The sequence below is a fragment of the Neofelis nebulosa genome, chromosome 3, assembly GCF_028018385.1.
Source record: "Neofelis nebulosa isolate mNeoNeb1 chromosome 3, mNeoNeb1.pri, whole genome shotgun sequence".
In the NCBI taxonomy this organism is placed as follows: Eukaryota; Metazoa; Chordata; class Mammalia; order Carnivora; family Felidae; genus Neofelis; species Neofelis nebulosa.
The window spans coordinates 36,820,362-36,847,227 of record NC_080784.1 but is presented as its reverse complement, the minus strand read 5'-3'; the positions used below and the strand labels follow the sequence as shown (position 1 = coordinate 36,847,227).

Genomic DNA, 26,866 nt, shown 5'->3' with positions numbered 1-26,866 from the left:
GAGGGACAAATTAAATATAAGGCTAATCAGAGTCCCAAGATGTTTTGAAGGGTGGCTGGTTTGTTTTGGAGTAGCAGTTGTGTTTGTTGTGCTCTCGGAAGCAAGACCCCTGATCTTAAGAGTGTCAGTACTTGTCTTTCTTGTTTTCTTTAGGTTAATGTTTGAATTTTCTTAATCAGTTTGAGTAAAATAGGTATCCTGCCCTAAGGGCTTTCCTGCTTAGTGGAAAAGCTGTGATTTATAAAGTTAACACCATAATGAAATAAATTGATGGTGAAAAGCCTTGAGCAGATTGCCTGTGTAATAAATTTTAGACTATTTACCCAGGTCAGTTTGTTTAGTATTATTATTATTATAACAGAAGAAACAGAAGAAACAGAAATTCTGTTCTTGTCAGAATTGTCATTTCTAATAGTAGGATCCCTCAAACTCTTTAAACCAAATCTTGCTTGCTATTGTAGAAAATAGGCTCAGATTTCTTCTTAAAGTCCAAACCATTTCTTTAAAGACTAACAGATGTTTGCCCTCCTCTTCAGTCAGTGAGAGGTGACAGTTAAGTGCACTCTTACAGGTTTCTTTCCTCTTTGCTTCTCAACACTTCCACGTTCAGTGGAAGTAGACTTGCATCCCTTTGGGTTCTGACTGAAGCACACACCCATCCCCTTCCTGCCTCCCTGGAACTGTTTCAAGATTTGGAGAGAAGGGTTTGTTTGGGGGCGTTTCCCTCATCTTATCTCCGTCTGAGCATATGCTAGGGTTGAATGTATTTTGACCCTTCCACTTTAAATTTGGAGCTGAAGCACGAGTTTAAAGTACAACAAGAGAAGAGAGTCTGCTGAACTTTAAACATGAGGGATCCAGGGAGGAAGGTGCGTACATGCATTCTGAAGCTTTCCCAGAGAGGTTGTCCATCTTTATTTATTCAGACACAGAATTGTAAGCTAATAACTACTAGGCAAAGGGAAAATATTTAAAACTATTTAAAGATGTGTGACACATTGTGTGTTTATGTGCTTAATTTTACAGGAATGCCTCTAGTATTGAGTTTTGAAATTGATGGGAGAGCAAGTAAATTCTGAATTTTTATTTGAAAGCCTTTTGGAAAAGCTTAGGAGGATGGGTATTTGCAATGAAAAATGTATTGTTTGTGATTGATCTTTAAGGCAATGACTAAAAAAGTATAGATAGACATTTTAGGTATTTTATCATTTTGTCTTCTAAAGCATAAAATTTTTAAAAAGCTATAAATAGTTATTATTAGATAAAGGTCACCCAGATTCTCCTCAGAGTTGAAAAGCAAGTCTCTCTCCATTGATTATTACTTATCTTTGTCTAGTGGCTTTGAGGACAGTACATTGTGTGTATAGACTGATTTCTTTCTTGACTGATCTTTTCCAGAGCCTGGCCCAACTCGAGAATCTGTGCAAACAGCTCTATGAAACAACAGACACAACCACTCGACTGCAGGCAGAGAAAGCCTTGGTTGAATTCACCAACAGCCCTGATTGCCTGAGCAAGTGCCAGCTGCTCCTCGAAAGAGGAAGTGTACGTAAGGCTTGAAAAATCCTGTAGGATCAGAGAGGTTTAGGAAAATACATTCTAAGTTTAAGGGTGGACTGGGATAAGTTTTGTTCCTTAATTCTTCTAGGTACCTCTGCCTCCTTAATTTCACCTTTAAAAAGCACCATAGCCAGCTGCCTGGTCGACAACAAAAGGACACACAGCCCCATCAGGAAAATCTCACTGAAATATATCTTGTTCTCTCATTTTTCATCTTGAATCAAATTTCTGGGACTTTTTTTTTCCTGTTTCTCACACTTAAGTACCACCTCATATCCTTTACAAAGAAGACAGACCTTTCTTACCCACATAGCCCATGTCACACAGCGTACAAGCTCCCTGGTCACCTCTGTTCTTCCTCCTCTGTACCAGAGTCACTGCTTACTGCCTCAGAGGGGTTGGGGAAAATCTTGACAACGAAAACTACAAGAAGTTACAGTTTTTAAAAAGGGAATCAGAGCTCCTTCCAGCTTAAAAATGGCAGTGTGGTGATCAATATAATGCTGTTAATGAGACATAATTTGATTAAGTTAACATTTTAGGCTAAGATGGAGATCTTAGGAAGGGAAGGGTAAGAATCCAACCAGGGTATCATGAAAGGGCACCGAGAGTCAGAATCCCGACTAGCAGCAAATATCTGAAGGTTACAGAGACCCGGGTCAGAGTTGTAGAGTGCTCTGCTCTGCTTCTGCATGTAGTGTTTTGTATATTGCTTTCCAGTCGCTCAGTCTTAGGATTGACCCACTTAGATTTGTATATTTGTGCTACGGGAGATGCACAACCAGCTCTTACAGGTGACTCCCACTGGGGCCCCACCCTATCATATCTGACATCGTTAACTCCGGATCCTCACGTTGACAGTCAGTAAGTAAAACAGGCTGGAATAAATTGGTGCAATACTAAACACAATTATAGTGGATGCTTCCTTCTAATCTCTATTGACTTCTTAGAGTGACCTAGCAGATTTATTGGAATTATGTGTGAAAACCATTTAGATGTTATATAATGTATAGTTGCATTTATATGCTCTATTCTGCAGTTAGAGTAACCTCTCTTGCGTTATTAGTGATTTGACACACCTGCTGTAATCAGTTAACCCATGTTCAGGGCTGTTGAGTAAAAGTCACATGTCAAGTGATTTTTTTATAGATTTTTTTTTTCTTAAGCATAAAGTTTTTTATAACTGGTGGCATTATGCAGTGCCTATGGATAGCCTGCTGTCTTAAGGACTTTTAGTGTCGTGGGAAATTATCCTTAAACCTTAATTAAATTGTTTTAATAGTTCTGAGTCTGTCACTGTTATATGACACTATTATAATAGAGCCACATGGAAGAATTTGTACATGGCTCCCTTTTATACATTATGATCAGTTAGAATACTCTTGATTCTCCATAAGGTTAAAATTCATAAAATCCACATACGAGAATATGATAATGCTATTCCCTTGCACAGGGCATAATTTTTCTTTCTCATAAATAATTGTTATAAATTTACTTTAAAACTACCATATACATTCTGGAAAGCTGTATCTGATTGCTAGTTATGCTGCTGTGAAGATAAAAGTTTAGGATTAACTGTACAGCTTAATGTAATGACTTCCTCTAATGCTGCTTTTTTTTTTTTTTTAACTTTCTAATGGTATACTACAGGAATATTTTGAGTTGAAACTTTTTGAAGCATCATTATAACAAGGCTTTTGACAGAAGATTTCTCAGTTTAAATAAGAGATCTGTCTTCTTAATATCTTTCTGAAGTGACCCCCTCTAAGTGATACAGAAGTGGCACTGGGTTCAGTTTGATCAGGCCATTCACTTCATACTGCCTTGTTCGTAACTGAAATCAGTTAAGTGAACACGTACTATGTGTGGGACTCGTTTTTCCTGAGGCCCTCTAAAATGCAGAGAAATGAAGAAAATGGCAAAACTGATTAATTTTTCTTCAATCTAAGCATAGATATCCAAATAAAAAGCCTCATGACTGACTAATTCAATAAAATTGAATTCTGAGTCTTTTCCCCCCTCTTTTCACAGTCCTCTTACTCCCAGTTACTGGCAGCTACATGCCTTACAAAGCTTGTATCACGCACAAACAACCCTCTACCATTGGAGCAACGCATAGATATTCGTAAGTAGAGAATTATCGGTTTTTCCTTCAAGAAATTAGTTTGTTTAATGATGTGCTAATAATAGTTAAATTCGTGTTGCTTGTTTGATAATGTTCTGAAATTGCTGAGCATAAAAAATATATAGAATCCAGTTTTTTTCCAGAATTAGGGGCCTTATATAATTATTTCTAGATAAGTCTAAGTCCTCCCTTTTGTCATCAGGGGGACAGTCCTGTCCTTTGTCATCAGACTGTTTTGTTCAGCCTTTACTGCCACTAATAACTAAGAAAAAACAACTGTTAAGGATTTTGAATTCTGTGCAGACAAGCTTAGTACATTCAAGCTCAAGTACATTCAGAACGGCCATACTCCAGGGTCTTCATTGTGACAAGTATAAAATCCTGAATTGGAAAGCCTAGTAATCTTAAATTCAAAGTGCCTTTTTCGGGGCGCCTGGGTGGCGCAGTCGGTTAAGCGTCCGACTTCAGCCAGGTCACGATCTCGCGGTCCGTGAGTTCGAGCCCCGCGTCAGGCTCTGGGCTGATGGCTCAGAGCCTGGAGCCTGTTTCCGATTCTGTGTCTCCCTCTCTCTCTGCCCCTCCCCCATTCATGCTCTGTCTCTCTCTGTCCCAAAAATAAATAAAAAACGTTGAAAAAAAAAATTTAAAAAAAAAAAAAAACAAAGTGCCATTTTCTCAGTAGTATTAAGAATTAAGGGAATACAACAAAAACAAGAGTTACAGGAGGTTTAGGGGAAATAGTCTAAATTTACCATTCCTCAGACATTTCGTATATTTAAAGATGTTTGCCCTTCCCTGGCAGAGCTTGCTTTATGTGACTTTTTTTGTTTTGTAGGGAACTATGTGCTCAACTACCTTGCCACTCGGCCAAAGTTGGCGACTTTTGTGACGCAAGCGCTTATTCAGTTATATGCCAGGATCACAAAACTGGGCTGGTTTGACTGTCAGAAGGATGACTATGTCTTCAGAAATGCAATCACAGATGTCACAAGGTTTTTACAGGTAAGATGTATATATCTGATGTAATAGGAATGTGAGAAGCAGCTTGCATATGCATATGTAATAAACATTACACATTTAAACATCACACAAAGTGGTATTATCTTATACATTCTCTTCTGTGTCTTTTTCACCTTTAATATGCCTTAGCTTTGCGTGTTTACACGTCAGCACAAACTCTGTTCCAATCTTAAGGTACCATAATTTAGTTAACTAATTTCTTATATAGGTGGGCATTTAGTTTAGTTTTATATTTTGACTGTTATGTAAACACTTGAATGAATATCCTAGAATATATATACCTGTCATATTTGGAGTAAGTGTGTTTGAAGGGTGAATTCCTAGCCATGGAATTATACAATCAAAGGGCTATGTGCGTTTTTGGCTGTCAAAGATACTTCCAAATTATCCTCAAAAAAAAGTTGTTTCCTACAGCAATTAAAGAGTGTCTGCCTTTCTCCCGTACCTTCACCCTGCGAGCTCAGCTTTTTAATTTTTCCAATGTAATAGCTAAAAAGAATTAGTATCTCAGCATTTGAGTTATAAATGAGACAAAACAAAATTTTCATTTGTTAATTTACTACCTATTTTTTTTCTGTGAACTTCCTGTTTATATCTTATGTACATTTTAAAAATCTGGTTGTCTTTTTCTTATTGTATGTAGTCTCTTTGTAAATTATGTTATGCATTCATTTGTCACTTATCTTAAATGTATTTTGCCAGTTTCTCTTTGTATAATGGATATGAGGTAATACGAGTATTTTTAAAGTACAAAAGGCCTCAATGTTGATAAAGGCAGATTTAGCAGTCTCCCTGCATGACTGCTAGGTTTTGTGTGCTGCAAAGCAATAGTTTTATTTTATTTTATTTTATTTTATTTTATTTTATTTTATTTTATTTTATTTTATTTTATGTTTATTTACTTTTTGAGAGAAAGAGAGAGACAGAGGCATGAGCAGGGGAGGGGCATAGAGAGGGAGACACAGGATCCCTAGCAGGCTGCAGGCTCTGAGCTGTCAGCACAGAGCCCAGAATGGGGCTTGAACTCACAAACCATGAGATCGTGACCTGAGCTGAAGTCAGACACTCAACCAACTGAGTCAGCCAGGCGCCCCAGCAAAGCAACAGTTTTAAACTGCAATTCCTTGCTACCTTATCCAGGCAGTTTTGATAGCAACACAGGATTGTGCCATTTCAAAATTGTGAGTGCACTGCCATTGCTGCACATCCCAACTTCTACCTTATGTTTTTGTTTTTGTTTTTGTTTTTTTTTCCAGGATAGTGTTGAATACTGCATCATTGGCGTCACAATTTTATCTCAGCTAACCAATGAAATTAATCAAGTAAGTGCTACAGCCTTCCTCATTGAAGTAAGTGCCATATTTTTTCTCAGTATTGGTGTTTTCTGCTGTGTGTGGGATGATCTTTTTTGGCAGTTGTGTGCTTTTGCGGTAAGTGATTAATGCCCTTTGAAACAATAGTTCCATTGGGTTTTCCTCTGTAAGTGCAACCTTCCTCATTCTTAATGTCCTGGTCCTCTTCTGTCTCCAGAATATTTGATCCTCCCATCAGCTAACTATCCTTGCTGGAATTAAGGTTCATTGTGAGAGATGGGAGGAACAGTCCTAAGTCAAAACGTTAATGAAACAATTGTTAAATGAGTCCAAAAAAGGGACCACAAAAGTGGAACCAGAATATTTGTGTGCCACTTCTGTATACATTAGTATGTGTTTATAATCATTTAAAACTCAGTTCCCATGTGCTATTAAAGATTTGTGAGGGGATCTTTTGAATGCATAAAACATTGTGCTAAGTACCAAATAATTATGTGAGTATCCATTGACGTTATAGATTACTACAGAGGAAACACCAGTGGCTTTCTTTCGCTCTGGCTATTATTTTGGTAGTCATTTACTTTTATATCCGGCTAAAATTTTATAATTATTGAACAGGCCAGTATTAATATTAATTGTGACATCTCACCCTTCGGTTGTCAGCTGTTAATTACATTGGCATCACTGTTGCTATGGTGCATATTTATGCAGACATTTTTATTAACCCTGAGAAATTTTAACTGTTAGTACTACTATAAATGCATCAGCTTACAGCCATTTAAAATCTGGAGTCTATATTATATTCTATGTCACATGTGATCCCCACTGTGATCAATCATTATCAAAATAATAATAGCTTATACTTTTGAGTGATTACTATGTGACAGGCACTGTTCTAAAGACTTCACTTATATTAACTAATTTTATTCTCACAGTAGTCCTGTGAGGTAGGTACTATGGTTGTCCCGTTTTCTATATAAGGAAACTGAAGCACATAAAGGTAAATAATTTGCCTAAGATGTCACAGTCAGCAAGCAAAAGTATCTGAATTTGAACCCACATAGTCTTATTCCAGAACCTATGCTCTTAACAACTAACTTATTAATGTAACTGCTATTACCTTTGTGGTAGTAGTAAAGCATGCATTAACTAAATACAGAGATTGTGGAGTTAATGTTCTCCTTTTTGGGGGTGACTGGGTGGCTCAGTCAGTTAAGCATCCAACTTTGGCTCAGGTCATGATCTCATGGTTCATGGGTTTGAGCCCCGCGTTGGGCTCGGTGCTGACAGCTCAGAGTCTAGAGCCTGCTTTGGCTTCTGTGTCTTCCTCTGTCTCTAATCCTCCCCCACTTGTTCTCTGTCTCTCTCTCAAAAATAAATAATAAACATTAAAAAAATTTTTTTTTAATGTTCTCTTCTTTGAAGCTTGGCCCCACAAAATACATTAATGTTAATATTTTTAAAAAAGAAAACTTCAAACTTTTGTCTTTCTTAATGGAAATGTGTATAATGTACTTAATGTAATTATTCTCTATTATGATCAGCATAACTGATTATACTTGGAATATGGTACATAATCTAGCAATGGAATAATATTCAAGACATTTATGATGACACAGTGACAGTGAAGCTAGAATTGGGGAATATTTTGAACCACTATAAAATTCAATTTTCTGTTGGGTTTGTGTTTTTTTGGGGGGAGGGGATTGTCAGATTTAAATCAGCATTTTTCTGTCTAAGTTCATGTTTGAACTTAGAAATAAAATCAAGGGAGGGGTGCCTGGCTTGTTCAGTAGGAGGAGCATGTGACTCTTGATCTCATGGTCGTGAGTTTGAGCCCCACGCTGGGTGTAGAGATTACTTATAGATAAAGCGTTAAAAAAAAAAAAAGAGAGAGAATCAAGGGGAGTGCTGCATTACTCTTTAATGAGCCCCCTCTTGAATGAGTTGATTGGTCTATAGAAGAGATTTAAGCTTTCGGTAGGTGGTTGGACTACACATTCCCTTGGTAACCTTGAAATTCCTTTGTTCCCTTACTGAAGTGTCTGTGTGTCAGAAATAGAGGGCATACTAAAGAAGCCAGCGATGGAGTCCTTAACCACAGAAACCTTTAAAGTTTGGCTGAAAAGAGAACAACAGAGGAAAAAAATGAGAGACCAATACAACCATTCAATTTAAGTGCTCACTTCTGGGATAGAGACTACATGTTGAAATAGGTTAGAGAAGGCAGAGAATGTTGTGGGCTATTGTCAGTTATCCTAAGTTCATGGTTGTTAGTTAATTAATGACTGTTGTAGAAATTCTATGGTAACTTTAGCCCTGAGCAGATTGTTTACCAAACCCAAGCCTTGCCACTGTCTGTTTCTGAGACTAAGCCACAATACAACATGCTAGTAATTATTAGCAATATCTGCCAGCAGTTTGTTAAATTTTACCCCCTTGTGCAGAGGAAATTAAAACTTTGCAGTGGAGATACTCATCTCTCTTTCCGTCTTCCATCTGTAAGCAATAGACAGATCCTGGCTAGCTGTTAGCCGCTTATTGTCCTTTGCATCCTCTTACTCTACATAAGTTAATGGTGATTTAAACATTAAAAATGTATTTTGTATATACAAGTTGGTTTTATTGGAAATCCTAGTTTATTTGAAGTCTGCATGAAAGTTTTTTTTCTTTGCAATTAATTCTAAAACTTGGATTGGTTTATTTTTTGCACAGGCAGACACCACCCATCCTTTAACCAAGCACAGAAAAATAGCCTCTTCTTTCCGAGATTCATCGTTATTTGATATCTTCACACTTTCCTGCAATTTACTAAAACAGGTAAGATTGTAGGTTGGGTCCTCCTTCCTAGGCCTCTTTGAAAGGATGAGAATGAGTGGGGACCTGTTAGGGGTCAGCTCCAAGCCAACCCCTTGAGAGTTGGTGCAGCCCTTTAACCATCACGATCTCTCCTACGACACCTGCCTCTGAGATGCGGAAGAAAGTGGCACGCTGACCACTGACATTAGGAAAAGGATTGGAATTGCCCTATTTCAGAGCTGTTCCCCTAAGCAAAGCACAGTAAATGAACACATATCCCAAGGAATCTAGTATAGCACAGAATTTGGGACTTGCTGTTTGCTTTTTTTATACGCACATAAAATCTCCCTTCATGGAGTAAAGGCATGTTAGCTTTATGGTGTTTGGATTCTTAGTGCTCTGAAAGTAGGTTCAGGCTGCATTGTTAGCATACTGAAACAGGCCAGCTCCCCTGCCCCCTGCTGAGTTACAGGCAGCAAATAAACAAGCAACATCTGTAAGGAAAAGTAGATTTTGAATTTTTAACATCCATTTAGATTTCATATCCTGAAGGGGTAGACAGTTATCATATAAGGAAATTACCTATTTTAAAGCAGAAAATTGGTGTTGTTCATTTATGGATAGAGTTGAACTAAGAAAACAATGCTCACCTATGAGTTCTACACATTTGTAACAATGTGTAAGGAAGCTTCTCTCTGTAGAAAGCTAAATGGGATTAGCCTCTGGCTGTTTGTTTTTGTTTTGTTGTGGGGGGTTTGGGGGAGTTGGGTTTTTGTTTTTGTTTTGTTTTTGTCTTTAGTCTCTTTTTCCATTATGTGTCAACTTTTAGAAGCAAGTTTGGATTCTTTCTGTTGCTCCATTTAATGATCTTCATCTTCCTCAATTACTTCATTCTACCTCAGAATTCCCAAACAGTCCTCAGGTTGGGCAAGCTGCCTGGCAAAAGCTGTTGTACCCCCTGGAGGGGAAAAGCTTTGGAGAAAACTGAGGATTGACTCCTCCCCACTGATACTGTCAAAAACAGTTAGCCAGCCGGTCACTGAGTTCACAGACGCTATCCAGAAATTATTAGGATCTCATAGCAAATGGAACAACCACACATCCCATATTGCTTCAGAATCCCTTGTGGTCACTGTGTCTACAACATGTAAAGGATAAGTGTCCAAAGAGGGAGGTCTTTAAATACCAGTTTCATGTTTTTATAGTAAATAAGGATCTAGGATTTTCATAGTGACGTTAAGGTGATGGAAGTACAGCGTCTTTTGCAGGGGAAAACTTGCTTTATTGAGTTGAAATACTGCCCTCCTTTTCTGGCTTAACAGCCTTCTCAGCAGTCTGGCAGCAAGCTGGGAAGAGAGGAGTGATTGTTTGGGGCTCATTATGTGGTCACTTTTACAGGCTTCAGGAAAGAATCTAAACTTGAATGATGAAAGTCAGCATGGCTTGCTCATGCAACTGCTCAAACTCACTCATAACTGCCTAAACTTTGATTTCATCGGCACTTCTACTGACGAGTCCTCAGATGACCTGTGCACAGTACAGATCCCCACCAGCTGGAGATCAGGTAACAGAATTTTACCACCTGGGACAGACTGCTGCTGCTCAGACCTGCACAGCGTCTGTGGGATGACAACCCTTTGCTTGTTGTTAGAGACAATTTAGAAGGTCAGCATCTGCCTTGATAAAGTGAGGAAGAGGTTGTTGGAGGAATCTTACAGATCCCTCCGCCTCAGAGCCTTTTTTTAGTTACTGGGTTACTAACGAATGTAACTTTGACCTTCCTACATTAATCACCTAGAGACCTCTGTGATCTTACTCATTTGACATAATTTCTAGCTTTAAAAATGAAATAAAAGAACTTGTTCTTATTCTGTGTTCTTTAGGATAAAACTTGAACACAGTCCTGATTGGTTTAAGTTCTCTGAGGGTCAGAAAAATGAATCTGTCTCTTAGAGGAGCTAAAACCTAGTTCTCTAAAAACAACAGTGAGGGAAACAAAAAGCCCCTCTTACCTTCACTTTGAAAGGAGGTAAACACTGGGAGATAGGAAAGCAGGGAGATGTCCACTGATACATAGTCCCATGTGTACCACTGGCAACGAGCAGACATACTCAGTAACGCACTCCTTTGTCTTTTTCCAGCATTCTTAGATTCTTCAACTCTGCAGCTGTTTTTTGACCTGTATCATTCCATCCCTCCTTCATTTTCACCTCTGGTGAGTCAGGACCACAGTTTCTAAAACAAACCTACTTCTAGAAAGTAGCAATGGTGAATGAGCCTTATGCTTGTTCATTTTGTTGTATAAAATCCTAGAAGCAAGGCATAGAAATAGTGGGGGTAGTTATCTAGCCTTTTGTGGTAAAGCTTGTACCCTAAAGGTTCTTGCAGTAAAGTCTTAACTTAATTCTCTCTAAATTATTCCTGTCTAATGACAAATTGCTGCAGATGTCAAGCTCTTTTGGTCTTATCTTGAATCTGACTTTATACTACACCTCAAATCACAGGCTGGAGTGGGAGGGTTCACCTTGTATTGTCTAAATGAAGATGATCCTGCCCAAGAAAAGTTTTTAAAATCCTCAGGCACATGTTACATAGGTGATAAATGGAAGCTGTAAGGGGAAGACAAATTTGTATACTATCCTGGACAACATTTGAGGGCTCTTGGAAGTAATGCATTTCTTCTTTAAAGCAGAATAATTACCCTCCTCAAATCTCAAAATTATCCAGGTCCTAAGAGATACTGGTCTCATATTTCAAATTGTTTGGTGTAAAATGCTACTGTACAAAACACACAAATAAAACAGGAAAGTAATGGATGTTTTGCATAGTTTTTCTACAGTAGACTGTTTTCCTGGTTATTATGGTACTTTTCCAAATGTAGACCTTTGCTTTAGTAGAAACATGAATACATTGCTGTTTTTATCTTTACGTTTACTTCAGGAAAAGGTAGCTCACTCAAGAGGGGTAGTTAGTGAAAGGACTATTTGTAAAGATATGTGGGCAACGTTAAGGGAATCCAACAAGGGGTGGTGAGGTGCCATACACCCTTAAGGGAGTGCAATAGTGGGGAGCCCTTGGGGGCAAGAGGAGAAAACCCTGGAAAGAGCTGAAGCTGTGGCTTAGGGGAGGGCTGGACAGCAGAAGTAGGGATACTGCCAATCATGGCCCAGCCAGGAGTTGAGAAGGGGTGCCTCTCTCTTCCTGCCCTTAATCTCCTGCTAGAACTTTCCAGTGGTTGAGGCCTACTAGAGGCAAGAGGGCAGTGGAGCTTGGCTCTGCTTAGTTAACAGAAGTCAGCTTCTGAAGGAGTAGAGCAGTGTGGAGAATGATAGAAGATATAGATCTGGAGGGGCAAACTGTAAATATCTAACATAGTGGGGAAAGAGAAGTGTTTTCAGTATAAAGCCTGGGTTTTTTTAGGACACAGATATAACTTGGTTATTTCATTATAGCACTACATAGCAAAGCCTGAAGAGCCAAAATTCTTCATGAAACAGAGAAAACCAAATCTAAAACTTTACTTAAACTATGAATTGAATGATATTTTAAAACCTTAAATACATATCTTAACAAGAATCAAAGAAGCCGGTAGGTGGTCAAAGAATAATACCTAAGTGAATTTCTAAACTCTGGATTTAACTAGTTGTTATGGTAACTTGGATCTAATGAGGTTTTTTTTCTTGTAATAAAGCTGTTTCCAATATCCTAAGTTGCATCTTCCTGAACTTTTTCTACATCATTGAAATGGTAGCAGGGGTTGACAGGGAAGAATTAATGGCATATGTAAGAAGAATATTATAGGAGGGGAAGGAGGGAAAAGATAATATGGAATAGCCATATCATCTTTTTAATCAATTGTGTTTGGATTGCATCTGCTTTTAGGTATTATCCTGCTTAGTACAGATTGCCTCAGTCAGAAGATCCCTGTTTAATAATGCAGAGAGGGCCAAGTTTCTCTCTCATCTTGTTGATGGTGTTAAACGAATACTGGAAAACCCACAGGTAAGATTTTTGAGGATTTATTTTTATTTGAATAAATACATACATATATATGCTGTTGTGGGGGTGGGGGTGATTAGTATATGCCTATCTGTTAGGAGTCAGAAGGAAATCCGTCTAGAGGCCACACTTAGCAGAAATCCTAGAGAGCAGTTGGGTGTGTCATTCTTTAGAAGGTTGAAGTGAATCTGTATCTGTAGGCAGTTTCTTGATCCCAAACGAGGGATTTGTATGCTCTCGCTTCAAGAATGCAGGACTTATACAGGAAAAATAGGGAGAGAGCTAGTAATTTTCCCTCAAGAAATGTGGTTTTTGTTTCTTTTTTTTTTTTTAATATACATTATTTACCTAAGTGTATAGGGCTGCTTTTAGGTGGGAAGAGAGATAAAGTGCTTTTTCTAATATATACATTCTGTAACTCGATTGCCCTTTTTGTCTTTTTCAGTCCCAGAGATTCAGCCAACACCTACTTTTCTTAAAGTACCACTTCTCTACACTAGGAAATATCATACAAGCATTTCATTTTTAAATATACTTAGTCCTGTCCCTCTGTTTAAAAAAAAAAAAAAATTTTTTTTTTTTTTTTTTAAAGTTGAAGTATAGTTGTCTCAGAATGTTACATTAGTTTCAGATGTACAACATAGTGAAACAACTCTTTATGTTATGGTATTCTTACCTCAAGTGTAGCTACCATCTGTCACCACACAACACTACTACAATACCATTGATTATATTCCCTGTGCCGTACCTTTTGTCCCTGTGACTTATTGACTCCATAGCTAGGAGTCTGTATTCCCACTCCCCCTTCACCCATTTTTGGTCATCCCCACAAACCTTCCCCTCTGGCAACCATCAGTTTGTTCTCTGTATGTATAGGTCTGTCTCTGCTTTTTTTTGTCTGTTCATTTGTTTTGTTTTTTAGATTCCACATATAAATGAAATCATACGGTGTTTGTCTTTCTCTGTCTGCCTCTCTATATATATGCACACACATACACACACACACACACACACCACTTTTCTTTATCCATTCATCTGTCACTGGACACTTACGTTGCTTCCATGTCTTGGTTATTGTGTTGTATATGCTGCAGTACACATAAGGGTGCATATATCTTTTCAGGTTAGTGTTTTTGTTTTCTTTGAGTAAATACCTAGTAGTGGAATTACTATATCATATGGTATTTCTGTTTTTACTTTTTTGAGGAACCTCCATACTGTTTTCCACAGTGACTGCACCAATTTACATTCCTCCCAACAGTGCATGGGAGTTTGTTCTTCACCACATCCTCACCACCATTTGTTATTTTTTGTCTTTTTGGGTCAAGATTTTTTGTTTGGTTTAAAGTAAGCTCTACACCCATTGTGGGGTTTGAACTCATGACTCTGAGATCAGGAGTAGCATGCTCTAATGACTTAGCCACCCACGTGCCCCAGTATTTCTTGTCTTTTTTTAACTAGCTATTCTGACAAGTGTAAGTGGTAGTATCTCATTGTGGTTTTGAGGATTAATGATATTGAGCATCTTTTCATGTGTCTGTTGGACATCTATATGTCTTCAGAAAAATGTCTATTCAGATCCTCTGCCCATTTTCTAATCAGGTTGTTTTTTGGTGTTGAGTTGTATGAGTTCTTTATATATATTGGATGTTAACTCCTTATTTATATCATTTGCAAATATCTTCTCCCATTCAGTGGGTTGGTTGTCTTTTCATTTTGTTGATGGTTTCCTTCACTATGCAAAACCATTTTATTTTGGTATAGCCCCAGCACTTTATTTTTGCTTTTGTTTCTCTTGCCTGAGGACACATATCTAAAGAAATGTTGCTGTAGCCATTGTCAAGAAGATGACTGCCTACATTTCCTTCTAGGAGTATAATGGCTTCAGATCTCACATTTAAGTCTATAGTCCATTTTGAGTTTATTTTTGTGTATGATATAAGAAAGTGGTCCAGTTTCTTTTTTTTTTTTTTTTTTTTTTTGCATGTAGCTGTCCAATTTTCTCAGCAGCATTTATTGAAGACTGTTAAAAATGCATTTATTCATTTAGTATATGTGCTGCCGAAGCGAGCACAAAATGCATTTATTCATTTAACAAATACACAGATCACCCACTATGTGCCAGGGATGTGTTGGTGAACAAAACAAAGTATGCTAATAGAGGAAGACCTGTGTAAGAAAACAGATATGTTTGTCTAATATGCAAGCAAATCCAAAGTGTTTGATAGAAGTATGAAGTAAAACACATAAACATACTAATATAGGACTAAATTTATTATAACAATGGTGATATAATGTAAATAAACTAAACATTTGTGTAACTTTGCCACTGAAGTGTTAGTCTTATTTAATGATAAATCCGACACATGTGAGAATGAAAATTTCATAATTTTTTTATCAGTATAAGACCAGTCATATCTTAGAATGTGCTCCTTTTATGTTATTTAATAGCCGCTTTAGGCAATTAATGTGATCTTTCTGGGCTTCTATTTCAGACTCTTTATTGATGCTAGAAATTTTATCTCACAGGATGATTTTTATGAACACATGAAATAATAGATGCGACCGTCCCTTTTTAAAAACAACTTTTAAAAAAAATTGTTTTTAAACATGCTAACAGAAGTGTCATTCTTTTTTTTTTAACATTCATTTTGGAGAGACACAGCACGAGTGGGGGAGGGGCAGAGAGAGAGGGAGACACAGAATCCAAAGCAGGCTCCAGGCTCTGAGCTGTCACCAAAAAACCATGACTCAGGGCTCGAACTCACGAACCGCAAGATCATGACCTGAACCAAAGCTGGACGCTTAACTGACTGAGCCACCCAGACACCCCAAGATGTGTCATTCTAAGGGAGGACCTGTAGCTCAGAAGTTAAAGTAGATTCTCCTTTCCCCTCATGCCATCCCAAATGTCATTCTGGAAGTATAGTGAATCACATTTTACATTTCATTTTCCTTCTGTGCTGTCACCAGAGTTTATCAGACCCAAACAATTACCATGAGTTTTGCAGACTACTGGCCCGATTGAAGAGTAACTATCAACTGGGAGAATTAGTAAAGGTGGAAAACTACCCTGAGGTCATCCGATTGATAGCTAACTTCACAGTGACCAGCCTACAGGTTTGTCTTTGATTGCTTGTCTCTCTCTTACCTACACATAGGAACCTTTTCTCTGGCTCATTGGTTTTAAAATTCTAAGAATACAGGCAGACCTCGTTTTCTTGCATTTCATTTTATTGCGCTTCACAGATACTGCATTTCTGACAAAGTGAACGTTTATGGCACCCCTGCGTCGAGCAAGTCTTCTGTCTGTGCCATTTTTCAGCACCATTTGTTCACTTCATGTCTCTGTGTCACATTTTGGTAATTCTCCCAATATTTCATGCTTTCTCATGTGTATTACAGTGATCTGTGATCAGTGATTACAGCTTCCTGAAATCTCAGATGATGATTAGCATTTTTAGCAATAAAGCATTTTTTAATTAAGATATGTACATTGTCTTTTTAGACATAATGCTATTGCACACTTAATATACTACAGTATAGTGCAAACATAACTTTCTTATGTGCACTGGGAAACAAAAAATTCATTTGACTCACTACTGTAGTGGTCTGGAACCAAACCCATGGGTGTGCCTGTATTCCCTTTTTTCCCTCAAGCCAAAGTGAATGGAAGTATAGGGCAACTCTGCAGAGTAGTTCTTGCAGCCTACTCATTTGCATTTAAAAAAGTGCAAGGATTTGGTTAGAGGAACTTGTAGGAATTGCAGGGATAATATTTAGATTATCACTCTGAAAAAGGCAAGATTGGAACAGGGAGCTAGACAGAAGAGGGAAGAGTTAGTGACATCTTTTTCTTAGTCACGTAGTATAAGGCAGTGGTTCTCAAATTTTATGGCTTGATTCAAAATCCTCTGGAGTTTGATGAAAAATGCAAGTGCTTGTCTTACCTCCATAATTTCTGCTTCAGTAGGTCCAGGGTGGAGCCTAAGTGTCTCTGTGTCCAGCAAGTTCTCCCGGTGATCCTCATGGATACTAATGTTTGAGAACCACGTATGCAAGGCTTTCCTTGTGGGAAGGTTTACACAACCAAGATAGAACAGCTCTTTTTATTAGATGGTTAATCTCTGAAATACTAATAAGTACATTGGATGAGTTGTCATGCACAGAACAAAGCCCATAAAAATCTGTCTTTTTTTTTTCCCCAAGTCTTTATCCTTTGTGTCAAGTGGCATGGGACTAATGTATTGTGTACAGAAATGAGAAGTATACTTCCTACTCTTTTGGCTTTCCTTAGCACTGGGAATTTGCCCCGAATAGCGTGCACTATCTCCTGAGCCTATGGCAGCGGTTGGCAGCCTCTGTGCCATACGTGAAAGCCACAGAGCCCCACATGCTGGAAACTTATACTCCTGAGGTCACCAAAGCCTATATCACATCCCGTTTGGAATCTGTGCACATCATACTGAGGTAAGGAACCTGGGACAGGGTTCTGTATTCTCTCTCCAGTTGCCTGGTGTTGGACTTGCCAGAGATGAGACACCCACTTGGCAAAGGCATTCTTGACATGATTCTCTTTTGGAGCTAATGCTGTTAATGGCCATTTTTTCATGTCAGCAGAATAGCAGATGAGAGCATAAAATCTGAAAGAATAGTCTTTAACATACTTATTAGGTCCCTCTTTTTTGCCATCCTTAGTAATATCTTTGACTACTAGGTATATCAGTATACTGTTTGTCCTTGCCACTGATTTCCTTTAAACATGAGAGGAACATTTATAAGCTATAGATGATAAGAATTATGTGTAAGCTATAGGTGCTTTATTTTCCTGAAGAAATAAATGGGTAAATAAGATGACACAATCCAGAGCTTACTAGGAGATGATCCTAGGCAGTGGATAGCCGATTGTATTATAGGAACACATGGTTTCTGTCTACCTTGACTGTTAACTAGACCGGAAATCTATAGCTAAAGAAATGTTAGACCCTTTCAAAAATGACCTGTATAAAGTGAAGTTATTCTTTGTTTAGGGACCTTTCTTGTAGATTTTTTTGTTAGCTGTTTTTCAGGGGAATTTACTTGGATTCTGAAGGTCTGAGGTATTTTTAAAATCAGATCTTAATTGGCTCAGAGTCAAGTACATTTAATTGCCATGAGTGATAGTCTCAACTATTAATGACTTGAATCATTTCAAAATCCAAGTATTTGTGAAGCCCACTAGAAAGCATCATTCTCTCTTTTTTTTTTTTTTTTTTTTTTTTAACATTTATTTATTTTTAGAGAGAACACAAGCAGGAGAGGGTCAGAGAGAGAGGGAGACAGAGAATCCCATGGAGGCTCCGCGATATCAGTGCAGAGCCCGATGTGGGGCTGGATCTCACAAACCATGAGATCGTGACCAGAGCTAAAATCAAGAGTCAGACACTTAACTGACTGAGCCCTCAGGAGCCCCGAAAGCATCATTCTCTTAGTGACATAGTTTCTGTTCCTGAGGATTCAGCTGGTTTCATTGAGGCAGTGTTGAGGAGTGGTTAGACGTGCAGGCTCTGTGCCCAGGGAAGCCAGTTAATAGCTGTGTGCTCTTGGGCAAGGTTATTCGAAGGATCACACAGCTATGTCCTGGCCCAGTGTGTGGACCATGGTGCACCCACAACTGTGAACTCTAGCTGTAATGGGGGCAGTGTTGCAGCCGCTGGGGTGTCACACTACAATGTAGCAATACACAAAGAGCTTGCAGTATGACAAGATTTTTAAATCTAGGAGCAGTAGGTAAGGTAGGACCTGGTGTAGATCCACAGTGCCTCAACTGCAATTCTGAAATCCAAGATCTAGAACCAAATTTTCTCATCAGTTTGGAATGAAAATGCATTTGGTGGCAAAACTTGACATGTGCTAGTATGAGCACATTTATAGTTTTTTCTAAAACTTATGTTTTTTGTGACTATTCATAATATTGATACATTTTGCTACAGGAATGTTGTATTTGATACCCCAGAGAGTCCATTGAGGGTTCATATTATATGGTAGAAGCATTCATATTGCTTCATTAAAATCTGGAGATTTCTAAGCTTCAAAATACATTGGGCCACAAAGACCGCACATGAGGACAGGATATTTGTAGTCCCAAAGGTTATTATAGTCAAGGACCAAGAGCCCCTGGGGTGAGAAGCATAAGACAGAGAGGGTTGAGGCAGACGAATGTTAAGGGAGCAATTGTTCAGATCAAAAGACTGGACACGAACACACAGAATCTATCTAAAGAAGACGCATGCTAGGGTGATGACACTGGTCTTCCCACTTTTTATATATATTCCTTCTGTGCAAAAGGGAGTGTGGGGATGTGGGCCTCTACCAGTGGAAGTGTTGGCTAAATGCAGAAGAACAAGAGCTGTCGTGGTAAGGAAATCAATGGCATATTTTAAGAGAGCCGCCTTCTTCTTCCCTCGGGATCAGGGATGGACTGGAAGACCCTCTGGAGGACACAGGCCTGGTGCAGCAGCAGCTGGACCAGCTGTCTACTATCGGACGTTGTGAATACGAGAAGACGTGTGCGCTCCTTGTGCAGTTGTTCGACCAGTCTGCCCAATCCTATCAGGAGCTGCTACAGAGCGCCAGCGCAAGCCCCATGGACATCGCCGTGCAGGAGGGTGAGTGGGTGGGGGATGCGGCCTGTTAGGCGGTGCTGCCAGTACCCCACTCGTTGCCACCTCTCTCTCTTTTTTTTTTTTAATGTTTATTTTTGAGAGAGCGCAAGTCGGGGAGTGGGGGAGGGAGGGAGAGAGGCGAGACACAGAATCCCAAGCAGCCTCTGCACTGTCAACACAGAGCCAATCAGGGCTCCACGCAGGGCTCCTCCTACTCACGATTTTGACCTGGGCCGAAATCAAGAGTCAGATGCTCAGCTAACTGAGCCACCCAGGCACCCCTTATCACCACCTCTCTTTCCTCCCTTTACCCCAAAATGACTCTTCCATCATTAGTTACCTCCATCTGCACGAAAGGCTATTATAAATAAATGCCACAGGTAGCTGGGGAAGAGTAACCAAAATCTTATCTACATGGATGTCTTTAACTTCAAGAAAGTACTGGACTATAAAAGTAATGACCTTGTCTGATAGGAGAATGTCTGTTACCTAATGGATTTCCCTTAGCAGAGTGGGGTGATAGCTATACTCTGTAGGAAAAGTTAGGCATTATGGCTTTACCATAGTGTTCTTAAGATTACAGAAGCCCATAGTAAGAAATGAACCTCACTGTGAGGAAATTTCTTCAATGAAGTAACCACTGGAGTGGACACTAATAGGTCTTCTTCCTGTTGCAGGAAGGCTGACATGGCTGGTTTACATCATTGGCGCAGTGATTGGTGGCCGGGTTTCATTTGCCAGCACTGATGAGCAAGATGCTATGGATGGCGAGCTTGTCTGTCGGTAAGTGGTCTCACAGAGGCTTTCTATTTCACTGCTGTGACTGCCACCGCTCCTTTTGGTGTTCTCAAGCCATGGGAGCTTGGCCTGTTTCTGTTAGTGCTTTCCTCCCCATGTATAGAATGTAATCTCACAAACCTGATTGCCCATGAAAAGGAAGGTCCAACTGCAGACATTTTATAAATACATTTTATAAATATAGCAGAAATTCTACCTTCAGCTTTTACTGAGGAAACATCTGCAGTAATTCAGCAAGGAAATGATGGATACAGAATTAGGAAAATGACAGTAGGGAGTAGCTTTTAGTTTTAAGGACAGTATCTCAGAGTTAATGAAATGTGGACTACTTTTGCAATAGCAGAGTGAGACTAATAGGAAACTGTGGTTCTTCAAATATTTCCAAATATGGAATTGCAGAGTTTCTGCAGCCTTTCAAATATCTTGACATAACTTTTCCACCCAGAGGATTTCAAGTTACTTTGTACCTGTGATTCTTATCCATCTTTCTAAAAAAACCTATAAATGAACATTTAATGATTTCTAAAATTTCACCTAACACAGAAATAAAAAGGCAGGATTTTTTAATACTCTATTGCAGAGGTTCTCAAACCTTTTCACCAAGACTGTTTGTCCTCTTAAAAAGTATCGAGGATCTCGGGGCCCCTGGGTGACTCAGTCCATTGAGCATCCAGCTCCTGATTTTGGTTCAGGTCATGATCTCATAGTCATGAGATTGAGCCCCACATCAGGCTCTGTGCAGAGCATGGAGCCTACTTGGGATTCTCTCTCTCTTCCTCTTTTTGCCCCTCCCCTGTGCACATGCATGCTCTTCCCCTCTCTCCCTCTCTGTCTCTCTCTCAATAAATAAACTTTATTTTTTTTTTTTTTTAAATTTTTTTTCAACATATTTTATTTATTTTTGGGACAGAGAGAGACAGAGCATGAACGGGGGAGGGGCAGAGAGAGAGGGAGACACAGAATCGGAAACAGGCTCCAGGCTCCGAGCCATCAGCCCAGAGCCCGACGCGGGGCTCGAACTCACGGACCGCGAGATCGTGACCTGGCTGAAGTCGGACGCTTAACCGACTGCGCCACCCAGGCGCCCCAATAAACAAACTTTAAAAATAAATAAATAGTATTTGAGAATCTCAAAGAGCTTTTGTTTATAAGATATAGCTATCAAAAGGACACCCGGGTGGCTCAGTCACTTAAGCTTCCCACTCTCGGTTTCGGCTCAGGTCATGATCTCACGGTTTCGTGAGTTTGAGCCCCGTATCGTGCTCTGTGCTGGTAGTGTGGACCCTGTTTGAGATTCTCTCTCTCCCTCTCTCTGCCCCTCCCCTGCTCACACTGTCTCTGCTCTCTCAAATAAAATAAAATAAAACTTAAAATAAGATACAGCTATTGATATTTTTCGTATTAAAAAGTAAAACTGGGGTGCATGGCTGGCTCAGTAGAGCATGCAACTCTTGATGTCGGTGTTACGAGTTTGAGCGTAGTTGGGCGTAGAGATTACTGAAAATCTTTTTTAGGGGCGCCTGGGTGGCTCAGTCGGTTGAGTGTCTGACTTTGGCTCAGGTCATGATCTCACAGTTCATGGGTTCGAGCCCCGTGTCAGGCTGTGTGCTAACAGCTCAGAGCCTGGAGCCTACTTCAGATTCTGTGTCTCCCTCTCTCTCTCTGTCCTTCCCCCACTCATGCTCTGTCTCTCTATCTCTCAAAAATAAGTAACATTCCAAAAAAAATCTTTTTTAAAAAATAAAAATAAGTAAAACTGAGAAAGTTTAAATTTATTCATTTAAAAATAACAATAAGCCCAAAACATGTCAACAGAAATAATGTTTTTTTAAATATTTTTCAAAAAAATTAATGAGAGAAGTGCCTTTGTTTTAATGTGTGGCCCAGAAGTCAGCTGGATTCTCAGATCTGTGTCCGCATTCAGTCTGTCATGATGTCATGCGTCTGGTAGCCACTGGACACCCCAGTGCACCCTCCTGTCAGAACGCAAGTAGAAGAGCAGGTCATGTTTCAGTATTGTGTGACCTTGGGGAACCGCCACCCTGAAGGTTTCTGAACTTTGAGATGCTCTCCTTAGAGATAAGCACATTTTAACATGATGCCTTAGAATATTTTGGTTCCCAGACATTTCAATCCGTAATTCCTATTCTGAAAATGCCCATTTGTATGTTATCAGATGCCCATATGCCCTTAGGTGCCTTAATCCTGACAGAAGTCTCCATGGCATGTCACACTGGCATTTTTTGAAGAGCCGACCAAAGATTTGATAAGGATGAAAGCAAATAAGCTTTCTGATTCAGCAGCTTGGTGTGACACCGTGTGTGTGTCCTAATATAAATTGAAGACAGTGTCTTGTATCCTCGTTTCTCACACTGAGTGTTACAGCATCAGGCCTGAGTCTGATTCACTCATGATGTGTCAGAAATAGTTTACCACCTGTTCTCATGTCATCAAAATGTCAGATGACTTGCTTGTAATAACACTCATTCAGTACTGACACGCTTGCATTCCAGCCTTCTTTCACCAGGGAAAGGCTCGGGGAAAAGAGACAAGGTCACAGTAGCACAGGGATGAGGTCACGGTGGTATATCTGCTCTTGGTTCCTGGAGCTTTTACCTACCTGTGGACATTGTCCTTCATGGGTCCATTCCCTTCATGGCTCGGTGGGAAAAAAGATTGAGGACCATGGGCTTAGTCCAGTCTCCCTCGTTTTATGGATGAGGAATTGGGACTCAGAAAATAAATTGCTTTACTCAAGGTCTCACAAGTTTCAGGAAGACCGTTACCCCAATACTGGTTGGGGGCGGGTAGGGTCCACTATTTTTAAGCTAATTATGAGTTCTGACTCAGCCTACAGTCTCAGTGGACTAGAAGTTTTAAACATCCAACCGGACACTCATATTCATTCTCTGGCTATGGTTCCTATGGGGGCAGAAATGGAGAATTTTGTTCTCTCAGCAGAGCATAGAGCCTGTAGAGAATGCCTTTTAGATAGGATGGGTAAGGAGAGGAGACACATATGACCATTGGAGGGTAGGTTGGATTTTCTAAAGTGACCAGGATATCCTGCTGTTGAGAGAATCATTGCTCTTCTTCCTCTAGGGTGCTCCAACTGATGAACCTGACAGATTCTCGCTTGGCTCAAGCGGGTAACGAGAAGCTAGAATTGGCCATGCTGAGCTTTTTTGAACAGTTTCGTAAGATCTACATTGGGGACCAGGTGCAAAAATCCTCTAAGGTAACAGACTCTCAGTTGGCTCTACTTCTTTCTCACTTGGGCTTGCGGAATTGCTAACTAAGAAACATCTGATAACAATTCAGACACAGGTTTTAGTATCAGGATAGTCCACGTGTCTCCTCTTCATGTGTAGAATTTTGAGAGATTCATCAAAGAATTGGGTCCATCTCTCTAATGCTCCCTATGCTTAACAAATGGCCAGTCAAAACATCTATTGGTCTCAACACTGGCAATTCTCAGTTTCTGTACATGAATTGATACTGAGAACAGCAGAAGGTTTTGATAGTCTTTATAATCTCAGGGTCGAAGGGGACTGGTAAGATAGCTCAGCATCTATCCAGTGTCAAGTAATACTTCGAAACTAGCTTAATCCCTTCAACAAAGACTTCCCCTACAGTTTCGTCCATTTTCTTCCCACATCTTACCCCTGAATAAGGACAAACACAGTACTGAGATGCGATTTTTCTAATACATATTTTCTGATTACTTTCTCTTCCCTTAACACAACACCAGCTGTACCGCCGACTCTCAGAAGTTCTGGGCTTGAATGATGAGACCATGGTCCTAAGCGTCTTCATAGGAAAAATGTAAGTGTTTGGCTTGCCATCAGCAAGAGTCCCTTGCAACTGTAAAATGTGATCTTGGCATTATGCTGCCAGTGCCTTGGTATTCCAGCATTGATCGTTTGCGTCAGAAAATTGTGCATTTGAGTGTGTGACAAGCTGTGCTTAGAGATATGGCCCGGCCCCAGAGCATTCCAGGCTTGTACAGGCAAGGATTTAATTTTGTTCATGTGGAATCTCCTCTATAGCCTCTGGAATCACCGGTGAAACCCTGTCATGGCATTAGCAAAATGGACATCCCTCCCCAGAGGTGCTCAGCCTCTCACCCAATCACCCTGCTGCCAGAGATGCCCAGAGTAGGCATTCGTTTTCTGGTGCTGATTTCCACTAGGTGTGCGCCCCCCCACTGCCAGGAGGAGAGCCCCACTTTAAAACAGGCTTATTCCTCTCAAGAACTATCACACTCTTGAAGAGTCTTGAATCTGCAAAATCTAGTGCTATTTGAACTGTCTTCAAAGTTGGAGCTCCTAATTGGCCCTTTTTTTGTTTGTTTTCTTTTTTTTTAAGTTTTGCCCCCTTTGTTTACATTTTCCCCTTTTTAGGAGCTCAGTATCTCAAAGCACACAACTAGGAGCTAAATATTTTACCCAGGGCTGTGTGCAAAGTGACATTTTTCCCCTTCCAGCCATCCCAATCCTAAACACCCATATTCATGAGCTGGTTAATAATTTGATGCAAAAAGCAAAGGGGGTCTAAAGGACTCTGCCAGCCAAGAACCCGGAAGCAAGGGCTACTAGAATTCTGCAGCTGACAGTGGATGGCGCAGGTGCAGAATTGCATACGTCTGCATGTTATCACTGCCGCAGAAATCTCTTACCCTTGCTGCAGAAATCAGCCCTGGAGTGCCCCAGAATTCCAAGGGCCTGGGTATGGGCCAGTGTAGCTTTGGAACCAAGTAGTGAAGATTATCTGAAGGATAATTTTTCTAGTCAACCAAATGTAAGTACGGAGATTTTATACCCATTTTTTGTGGTTGTGATGTCTGTGAATTGGTGATGCAGATGTGTGGTGACTCTTGGTGGATGATTTTCTTCTTCTTCCAACCCTCAAGGAAACCAGGCAAATCAAAAGTATCTCCTGCTTTTTTTTTCTTTTTGTCCTCCAGCATCACCAACCTGAAGTACTGGGGCCGCTGTGAACCAATCACTTCCAAGACACTACAGCTTCTCAATGATCTCTCCATTGGATATCCTTTTCTAAGCCGGTTTCTGTGCACAGCAGGAACTGTGGCTTGCCACAGTCTTAGAAATCATGGCCTCCTGCTGCTTCCACTTTAATTTAGCTTTATGTGTGCTCAGGTATTCTCCATTCTCCTAGGAGCCAAAGCCAATACCCACACAGAATCCAGGGAGAATTCCAGACTCCAAATAGGAGCCACCCCATAAGCTAACAGTTTCTACAGATTTATGCCTGGTTATCTCTAAGATCCAGAAATACATAGCAGATCTGTCTGACCAGTATACACTCTGTGGCCATGATTTTTGCATCCCCAGTGATGACAGAGTCCACCTTGATTGTCAGCCTATTGCTAGAAGCAGCCTGATTCCAGGCCCTGCAGTAAAAGTAGTGGCTGTATTCCCTCTTGGGCTGGACCAAGTCTACTATAAAGTTTGAATTGCTCTTGAGGCAGGCTTCCACAATCAGGGGTCTACAAGAGACTAAACCCTATAAAAATTAGTGACTTTTAAGATTGTACGTAACTAGTGCCATTCTAAATGCATAAGAGAGAACCTAATTCACCACACACCATGGATGCCTTAGGCAGGGATTTAGGGCTTAATTTGCTCTTAGAAGCCCCAGTGAGAAAAGCTGTCCTCGGATATTCATGATTCTTGGGGGGGAACTGCTGGGTTTTATCTCTTTTCTTACAGATAGGAGTTTGGTATGGGTATTCTGTCATCAATCAGTTAAATACTGCTTAGAAGAAAACACATTTCCCCCCCCCCATTTGGCAGGTGTTATATTCAAGTGCTTAAGGAAAATAAGATAATCTGGGTATGGAATTCATAGCCAAGAAAGAAGCTACTTTATCCTAGAAAGTTGCATTCTGCATTAAAGATTCTTCATTTGCACACACTTTCCTTGACCTTCTTTCTTTGTCTTCACATACAGTAGTGTAAGGAAACTAGTGAAGCTTAGTGCGGTACAGTTCATGCTGAACAATCACACGGTGAGTGATTTAGCACCTCTTTCCGGTTCTCCTCTCCAGCCAGCCACACACACTTCCTCAGCCATATAAGAGGGATGTTTCAATTGAGGTCCGTAGTGCCCCCACAGCCAGAGACTGCTCCCTGACTCCCTTCACACTGCCAGATCACACTTACTCTCATCTGAGCTGCTCTTTGGAATCCAAATTATCTGAATTATGGTGAAGCTGCCTACTGTTATTCATAGAAAGATAAATTAGTTGTAGATAACAACAATCATTAAAAAAATTTTTAATCCCACTCATACCCTTAAGGAATGACGATGTGGCCATTAGCTTGAAACGGCTCAGTAATTCTGAAATTCCTGGCTTGCCTTCCGCCTGTGACCCATGTCTTTATCTTTTTAACTTGTCTTCTTTTTTTTTAATAGAGCGAGCACTTTTCATTTCTGGGTATTAACAATCAATCCAATCTGACAGACATGAGGTGTCGGACTACGTTCTACACGGCACTTGGGCGTCTCCTCATGGTGGATTTAGGTACTGCAATAAATCCTAGAGGCTCGCGTAGTAGTCTGGCATTGTTCTAAATTCTTACTTG

General features: G+C 39.9%; 1 protein-coding gene across 1 annotated transcript in view; it reads left to right on the top strand.

The window, feature by feature from the left end:
• The first annotated feature begins 757 nt into the window (after positions 1 to 757).
• XPO7 (exportin 7) overlaps positions 758 to 26,866 on the top strand; it is a 40,885-nt gene continuing 14,776 nt past the window's right edge. Inside the window, exons 1-18 of the mRNA XM_058720408.1 lie at positions 758 to 869; positions 1,399 to 1,545; positions 3,592 to 3,685; positions 4,521 to 4,687; positions 5,962 to 6,054; positions 8,734 to 8,838; positions 10,216 to 10,381; positions 10,959 to 11,032; positions 12,700 to 12,819; positions 15,790 to 15,936; positions 17,114 to 17,286; positions 19,270 to 19,463; positions 20,138 to 20,243; positions 23,361 to 23,496; positions 24,010 to 24,083; positions 25,225 to 25,308; positions 26,229 to 26,289; positions 26,697 to 26,805. Of these exons, the coding sequence (XP_058576391.1) occupies positions 849 to 869; positions 1,399 to 1,545; positions 3,592 to 3,685; positions 4,521 to 4,687; positions 5,962 to 6,054; positions 8,734 to 8,838; positions 10,216 to 10,381; positions 10,959 to 11,032; positions 12,700 to 12,819; positions 15,790 to 15,936; positions 17,114 to 17,286; positions 19,270 to 19,463; positions 20,138 to 20,243; positions 23,361 to 23,496; positions 24,010 to 24,083; positions 25,225 to 25,308; positions 26,229 to 26,289; positions 26,697 to 26,805 (2,071 nt within the window). The 5' untranslated portion in view covers positions 758 to 848. The remainder of the gene's footprint in view (positions 870 to 1,398; positions 1,546 to 3,591; positions 3,686 to 4,520; positions 4,688 to 5,961; positions 6,055 to 8,733; positions 8,839 to 10,215; positions 10,382 to 10,958; positions 11,033 to 12,699; positions 12,820 to 15,789; positions 15,937 to 17,113; positions 17,287 to 19,269; positions 19,464 to 20,137; positions 20,244 to 23,360; positions 23,497 to 24,009; positions 24,084 to 25,224; positions 25,309 to 26,228; positions 26,290 to 26,696; positions 26,806 to 26,866) is intronic.